The 8,713-nt window shown below is 40.6% G+C and overlaps 1 protein-coding gene across 13 annotated transcripts in view; it reads left to right on the forward strand.

Annotated features, from left to right (window-relative positions):
• The window catches only part of ankrd6b (ankyrin repeat domain 6b), a 186,073-nt gene extending 177,653 nt beyond the window's left edge, over nucleotides 1–8,420 (forward strand). For all 13 annotated transcript variants that reach the window (XM_059982406.1, XM_059982405.1, XM_059982404.1 and 10 more), the window contains one exon: nucleotides 973–8,420. In XM_059982406.1, coding sequence (XP_059838389.1) covers nucleotides 973–1,529 — 557 coding nt within the window. In that variant the 3' untranslated portion in view covers nucleotides 1,530–8,420. The remainder of the gene's footprint in view (nucleotides 1–972) is intronic.
• The last annotated feature ends 293 nt before the right edge of the window (nucleotides 8,421–8,713 follow it).

The following is an 8,713-nucleotide window of genomic DNA, read 5'->3' on the forward strand; positions in this document are numbered from 1 at the left end:
GACCTGCCAGTGGCCCCCCATTTTAATTCCACTTCCCATTCTTATTCCAACATGTCAGTTCATGGCCTCCTCTGTTACAATGAGGCCACACTGAGGTTGGAAGAAGAACACCTTGTATTCTGTCTGGGTAGACTCCAACCTGCTGGCATGAACATTGACTTCTTGAACTTCTGGTAATGCTCCCCCACACCCTCTCCTTGCCCATTCCCATTTCCCCCTCTCTTATCTCCTTAACCTGCCCATCACCTCCCTCTGGTGCTCCTCCCCCTTTTCTTCCATGGCCTTCTGTCCTCTCCTTTATGGCTTCTATATCGGAAAGACCTGGACCCTCCTAATAGCTCTCAGGTGCAACAGGTTCTTAAATATCCTTGATCACAAAAACCTGTCTGACATAATTTCTGCAGGACTCCATAAACTGCCATGTTATTGTCAGTAGAAAGTGATTTCTAATGGAGCCAATCTCTGCCTCTGCTGTGATGAGGTTAGATTTCTGGCCTGTCCTACTTTTTAAGATTTCAATGTAATTCATGCAGTCAATATAAAAAAAATAATTTTCTGCACTGGATTCAAGGACGAACCTATTAGAGCAATATCAGAGATCAGTTTGTCTCCAGTTATGCTTCCGCACTTTAACAGAAATGTTTACCTGATGTAGAAAGGGATAGTCAAGTTCAAGGAACAGTAATTGAATTTTTACATAAAACAGTCCACGATTTGGGGAGATCAGAGCAGCAACTGGTTTAAAAAATATTTTTCCAACAAAATTATAAGTATTTCACCGCAACAATGAACTGTAAGCAGAGAGCACATTCTTCAGTATATATGAATTCAGTTCCACACTATGCGAAGTTTATAACACTAATAGTTCATAAATTATATTGAAACTGAAGAAATATCTATCCTTGTTTATATCTGAAAGCAGTTGTTTTAATTAGACCATGTTTGTGACTTATAATTTTTTTTCCCCTACAGGAGCAACGCAACATACTATGACTGTTTCCAGTTCTTCCTCAAATGTGCCTCAGGCAACTTCTCCAGTGGTTCGACCAAAGCAAAGAGCCTCTTCTCTTGCTGCTAAAATACACCACGAGTTTCCATCTTTGGAGCAGCCTGTGGTCAAATCTGGGCACGTAAAGTTTCAAACTGCTCAGAAAGACACAGGTTTGACTGACCAAGCAGTAAGTGGCCAACCTCTTGGAGGATGCAATCAAAACAAAAGCACTCAGACTAAAAAATCTCTGAGTGCAAGGCACAAGCAAAAACAGAGCAGCGCACAGACCCCTGCTTCCCACCGCTTGGGCCAGCCCATCACGCAGATCAAGGACAGCTCACCAGTACTTGAAATCACTCAGTATTTTTTTGAGGCAGTTTCCACACAGATGGAAAAGTGGTACGAAAGGAAGATTGAAGAAGCAAGATATCAAGCAGATCAGAAAGCAAATCAAGATAAAGTTGCTTTGCTTGAACAAATTAAAAGTTTGGAAGAAGAACTACAGAAACTGAGGACAAAAATGCAGACGGATAGCTAGCAGTTGCCAGTAAGACTAATCTTCCTGTTGAGTGAAGATCCCATCAACATTCCTCCTCTCTAACTTGTGGACTGTCACCGAGTTTAAGCCTTGCATTAAAATAATGCATGTTTTCTCTAGGTTTGTTACACTGTTGTATAAAAGATTAAATCTGACTTTGATTTAATATTTCACTATCCTGTAATATATTGAAATAGGTTAGGGTCTCATTGTGTTGAACTGATACACAAAGTCAAGATATTGATGATAGATTTAAGGCTTACAATAGGACACGTTAATAAATAGTTACTGATGGCAAGTGTAGAAGTTTGTATAATTATAAACCTGTATTAGTACATCCCAGCAATGCAAATCATACTCCTTAGCACTTGTTAAATTATAATAATGTAGCACCCTTGGATACTCCAGTTTTGGGCAACTTGCTCTTTCTTTGAGAACTGTTTTTTTTCTTGCCGTCTTTTATATTGTCGATTTATCTAACATTACACAGAAAAAAAGCTCCTTAACCTTAACATTTCCTGCTATCAGAGAAATGTTCTTTATTATCTACCATCTTCTCTGCTCCAACACTAACTTGTTTCTCTTTCTACAAATGCTTTCCAACTGCATGAGATTTCCAGTATTCATTTTCTATTACAATTGTATTTAACTTCCTTTACATGTTTCACTGTAATATAATGTGTGTGTTTTCAAGGGAATAGGAAGTATGCAAACACTTCAGACTCCCAACTTTAGCTATACTCTAGAGGAGTAGTCCCCAAACCTGTTTGAATCACCTCCCAGATGACATACCCAGCGACCCCCCCCCCCCTTTCTGACCATTACATAAAACCTATAAGGGAAAGAAAGCAGTGAAAAATAATTGCAAAACTTATTCAAATCTATTTAAAGCTACAAATACAATTATTTAATTACAGTAAAAACAGTTTTCATCAACAGTAATAGTGTACATTTGTAGTTTAACTATTCACTACATTGCCTTTTCACCTTTCAATGAGACGGATGAGCTTGGTGTAGTGATATCAGCTTCTCAGCATCAGGCTGAATGTTACTCAGAAAGAATCTCAATTCACACATTCAGTAATTTGCAGTCTATTTAGTTACTTTGAAAAAAGTTGGGCGACTGCATTCCATTAAATACTACATTGGAAAGGCAGTAAAGACCATCTTGACCTTTTCCCACACTGCAGGATAGCTTTTTGAAATCAAAAGTTTTGATATGATGTTTTGAACCTGGGCTTCAGCTCCAAGCTATTTTGTAGCGTTATCAGTTCTTCCTCTATCCTTCCTGTTAATTCCTCATTACAAGTGTAGAGGAATGCATTTATTACCCAATCTGGAATTTGGGTCGAGAGAAGACCTGAAATCTCTCTACAGCTCACCCAGGTGGGCGCAGTATATTTGAAGATCATCATCTAGTACTCTTTCTTTCTCTTCCAAATCAGAGAGGCTCGGAAATTAGAAAAGGATGTGACAGTCAATATTGACCTTAAATAGGGTTAACTTGGACAAAAATGTGGAGGCAACTGATTTGACTTTTAAGATTTACATAATTTCCTTGCAAATGAAGATTGACTTCTTTAAACTTTGCAAATAATTCTGACAAATAGGCAAAGTCAAGCCTAATATTCTTCAGTTGATTATTGACTGAAGTATTTTAGTCTTCAAAGAATGTTATCAGTTTCAATAAGCAAATAAGAGTGTCAGGCAGTTTCCTTTTGAGAGCCACCTGAATTCTGCGTGCAACTGCAAGCATTCAAACTGTTCATTATTCTCAATACAAATCTTTCGCAGTAGTCAAGAATTAAGAGCACAGACTTGATTTTATTTACCGCTGTGTTAACAGTATATAATAATTTGTGCAGTTGATCACTTAGGTTTTTTGCAACAAGATGCTGTATGTGTATTACACATTGCATGTCAAGAACGGTTTTTTTCAAGAAAGTAATAACTCCATGGTGGTGTCCTGTCTGTTGCACAAGTAAAAATGTTGGTGAGTGGAATATCCTTTGAAAAATTGCTCAGTAACTTGAAATACTACCTCTCCCTTATTGTTTCTAGCCTCCTTGCCAATAACCTTTCTTGAACCATGTTTTCATCTTTTGTGAAGCAGACATAACCAAGAAGCAAAGATTTGTTGTCTGGCAAAATTGACTCATCTAACTGCCAAGCAGATTCTGTTGCACAGTGTGTCCACCCCATTCTCAGACATTTTATCTACACATCTTTTAACAGAGTTGTTGTTGAGCAGAATGGCTTTAATTATTTGGTTTGGTGACTTAGGAAAAACCGTACTCAAAACCTCCCTTACTGCTGGCATGTATGTTATGTAGGACTAGATGTTGATATCCCTTATTTGCGCCCCTGGGACATGCTGCCTAGATTCTGCGGGGTAGCCAAGTGAATGGTGGCATCTTCTGGGTTATCAAGTGGGTGCCCTCCTTCCTCAGTGTTTCGCAACACCTCCAGAGGGTTCGGCAGTGGATCCTGGAGTACTGGGCTCACCCCCTAGATGCCATTCACTCACCTGGGGGCCCAGATGGGATCCTTTCTCTTCATCCAGAGCTACTGACTACCCCTTTCAGCAGCTCTGGAGAGGTCTTTGACTGCTTGTTACTGTGTCTTCCCTCGCACTCCCAACTCCCAGAGTAGCCTTGATGTTGATGTGGCTTCAAATCCTCTGCAGCTACTTCGACCGGTCGCACCCTTGCTTTCCAGCCTTGTTACTGCACATCAGCCACAAGCTCAGCATACCTCAGCTTCCCGCGCTTGTAGCCCTCCTCCACTGCATCCTCCCAGGGCACTGTAAGCTTGTTGATGTAAATGAGATGAAGTGAGGCCAACCATAGCACAAGGTCTGGTCTGAGGCTGGTCTCCGTGATTTCAGTTGGGAAGCAGAGCCTCTGGCCTAAGTCTGCCACCATCTTCCAATCACGTGTCCCGTCTAGCTGCCCGGTGTCTGGTCTTAATGTGGCAAGTCTGGCTTGACCCTCAAATTCTGGACAAATGCTGTTAACGGCCAGTGGGATGAAGGGGGAGGGAGAGAGCTAACGCTCATCTGCTGGCTTTCCAGCACTGCTGCAAGACACCGTAGCACCTGGTTGTGCCGCCAGGTGTATCGGCCTTGAGTGAGGCTAGTCTTGCAGTTCACTGGAATGTGTTTATGTGTTTTTGAAGTCAGCCAGGAGCACGTAGGGTCCTCCCCATACCACTGGCTGAGATTCATGGGAGATGGCAAGACATGGTAGGCAGCCTTGATGGTGAAGCTCACTCTGAATGTCTCCAACTCCCACAGCTCTCTCCAGATCTTTCTTTTCTCCACTCCCTCCCATCTCATCCATTGCCTGATCGACGGCCTTTGTGCACCTTGCTGCCGCCTCCTGCCGACGTATCTCCTGCGTCTCTGAGACGGAGCAGCCTCCTTTCCAGCTGGTGTACTGTCCCCAAGGCCAGACCGCTCCTCCCTTGCTGCACTCGGCCCACAATGTCCCTGTGCTTGAGTACCGCCTTTGCTTGGTCAGTTGCATCTGATGGAGTCCATTTTCTCCCAGTATCCAGGATGAGGGCAGCTTGTGCTACAAATGAATCACTCGCCTCTGTTAACATCATCTCCAGTCTTACTTTAGCGCACTTGTACTCTGAAAGACTGGAATCAGTTGTTTTTCAATTGTATGGAGTTTTCCAGATTTAGCAATAAGCAATGCAACAGTATGAAGCATGCAAAGCATCACTGCTTTGTTGTGAAGTGGTGGCAAACATGTTTTGAAGTGTTTGCTGTTTCTGAAAGTTGTCATTGAAGTAACTGAAAACAAGTTCTTGTTTGCTTTATCAGATTGTATTCTGTTCAAATGTTCAAGGAGCCTGGCTGGTTTCATTGCCTCATTTGGAAAAACAACTTTTCCCATGCAACAGACACATTGGCTGCTGTTGTTTGCCTGGTGCCAGTATAAATCCGTATTTCAGATATTCCATGTGATACTGTCTACACTTCTTTTCACTTTGGTCAATTTGTGCCTGTTTCATTATGGATTAACAACCATAGTCAATAACCTTTGCTTAGGTCCAACTTCAAGCACTGTGATAAAGGAAAGATAGGACAAGCCCTGACTCTGCAGGAAGGTACATAAAGTGGGGCAGTGATATCTTGGGTAGACCGTGGACTAAAGAAATGCAGTCAAGACCATTTGCAAGGCCAGATTCTGAACTTTACCCCACTGACTGCCATATCCTATATATTCACAGGAATTGCCTCAATGTTTGTTTAGAGTATGGGTGATAGCAAGAGTGAATGGCAATGAAGTGCGGGCCGGGCCCAGAAATAACACTATTTCTTCAGTCCAGACTTCTCATGATAGGCCAAATACAGAAGTGCCACATTGCTTTTCAACAACTATAATACGTTTTGAGCAAAGTCTTAAGAGAATGGTGCTATTAGCAAGAGATGAGGTATTTACATGATCATTGTAATTATTAACTGAGGATCAAATGCTTACAAGTAGTAATTTATTTCTTAAATTAAGCCTTAATCCCTTGCTACCAAGTGCCCCCATCACTCCCTTTATCACCACCTTAGAAACATACTCTGCCTCCGCACCCGAGTGGGGGGGGGGGGGGGGGGGGAATACTGCCCACTTTGGGAACTACTGCTCATGAGGAATGAGTTTGCCAAATGCCAAAACAACAGGATTTCCAAGTTAAAGTGGATACTGGATTATTGGAGTGTTTTGTCTCAATGAACAAACAAAGGCCATGAAAACCTGTGTAATCTGAAGTGCATCTTATTGGAAGTAAAAGACATTTTTAGGTATGCACAAATCCAATACACCTGAACTCTGTACAGTGAATTTTTATGTCCCGTTTTATAGGAATATAACTGACCCAAATGGCAATAGCGTCTTACTCAGTAACATTTTGATAAGTATAATAACCTGATTGGTAAATTCATACCAAGAAGTTTATTTTAATTCTTTGGTGAGGAATTAAGTCAAGGGAAGGAACAAGTTGAGTGACGTTTATATTGTATCTGTGAGCAAACAATGTGTATAATGTCCTAGATAGTTGCTGAATGCAGATGTGAGAATTTAAACAAGAGGAACATAATGTTACTTTCAAAAGTATGCTATGTAAGTAGATTTATAGTAATTTACCCATTTTTAAAACAGTAGTTCTTAAAAGCTTTCAAACCTATTATGTTTTACTTCTGGAGATGGGGTTAGCGCATTCCCTGATGGGATTTTCAGCTTGTCTAGCTTTGGAAATGCCAAATGTACTGACACAAGTTTGTGAGCAACAACAATGTTACCATGACAAGGGCTTAACTGGATTTTGCTTCATAGATACTGTTCTTCATGTATCAAACCTGGTATGGATGGTGAATCTAGGGTATTGCTAGTTTACAACCCAAAGACACAATGGGCATCAAAGTAAAGAAAAACTTGCACAAAGAAAGATGGCTGCAGTTGTTGAAGTTAATTAGCCTCAGTACCTCACTGCAGGGGTTCCTAACAGCAGTATCCAAGGTCCAACTGTCTTCATCTACTTCATCCATCAAGGCATCAGAACTAGATGCGTTTGACTGCACAACATTCAATTTCATTCACAACTTCTCAGAAATGAAATAATCTACGCCTACATGTGGCAATACTTAAGAAAATTCAGACACTGTCTGATAATGGCAGGTAGCACTCATACCAGGCAATGGCCAAATCCAAGAGAGAGTCCAAACACTTACTCTGGATCTTCAGTGGCATTACAATCACTGAGTTCCCATCATCAATGTCCTGGGTGGGTGCAGATCACACTTGACCAGGTTAACTGAACTGGGCACAAAAGCAGGTCGGGTTTGGGTACGTTCTAACCAAAGATTCATTGCTTGACATTGAGCCCATTTAACTATTTACAAGGTAGAGCATGATGGAATAATCTCAACTTACCTGGACACATACAATTCCTACAGTTTTCAAGAAGACAGATACTTTTCATGAGCACCTGTTTGATAAGCGAACTGCCAGCCACCAAAACATTCATTCCTTCCAAAATCAGCTGCAGTGTGCACTATATGTTACTCACCCAGTCTACTCTGGTCACACTTCCCAAAGCTGTAATCTTCACCACTGTGAGGGCAGCAGATCCACAGAAATCCTTGACTTGCAGGTTCGTCTCAAAGGTTGTACACAATTTTCAACAGTATCACTGGTTCTTCATAGTTTTATGTCCAATTCCTGAAACTCCCTACCAACACCACAGCGGGAACATCTTCGCCAGGACTGTGGCAGTTCAAAAAGCAGCTCACCACTATCTTATCAAGGTTGGTTACCAATGGGTAATAAGTGCTGCTTTTGCCAGCCAAGTGCAGATGCTGAAAATTAATAAAAAATAGAAAATATGCAGGGCAGATTGTTCTGCCAGTCATTATTCAATAGGTACATTTTAGGGTACGAAATCTAATAGCTTATGTAGCAATTAAGGTTAAAGCAACTCTACAATTGGTAATATTTTCATCACGTTTTGCTTAACACAGCTCACTGTAATTACTTGAAATAGTTTGCTTTCTTTCAGATCACTGGCTCTATTTACAAGTTATAGAACAATCTTGTCATTTTTTTTACTGGAGCTATGTAAATTACACCCTGTCTCAATTTTTTTAATATTAAAAGTCAAATATACCAGCAGTTTATTAAAAATCTAGAATCTGAGAATTTTAATAAGTGAATTTCCAAAACCTGTTACCTCTGTGGATTTGGTTATTCACAACTTTCCACAGAAAGCAGAAAAAAAGATGTAAGTGTTATTTAGAAATGAAATAAGTTTGTAAATCTATGCCATAGTGTTGGCATTTAAAGTTTTGTCTATTTTGTACATTTTTAAAATATTAAAACTAGATATAATTGATATGGTGTACATAATGTGCCTTTACCATGTCACAGATGTAGGGCCTAATAAGTTCCAAGATGGCGCTGACAAGACATAGCAACATTTTGCAGACAGCTAACAAAACTACTAACAAATCTACTAAATATACTTTTTCTGCACTGTGAGCAGTGCAATCTGTAGCCTGCAAAATCCCTTTAAGAGGTGTGCTTTTGAACCATCTATACAATCTGGCATTTGTAATAATCTCTTGATGGACACAGCAAACTAGATCTCGAGAATGCAGGTACAGTTCTGTCCGTCATCGCTGGAGC

This window comes from Hypanus sabinus, chromosome 10 (assembly GCF_030144855.1).
Source record: "Hypanus sabinus isolate sHypSab1 chromosome 10, sHypSab1.hap1, whole genome shotgun sequence".
In the NCBI taxonomy this organism is placed as follows: Eukaryota; Metazoa; Chordata; class Chondrichthyes; order Myliobatiformes; family Dasyatidae; genus Hypanus; species Hypanus sabinus.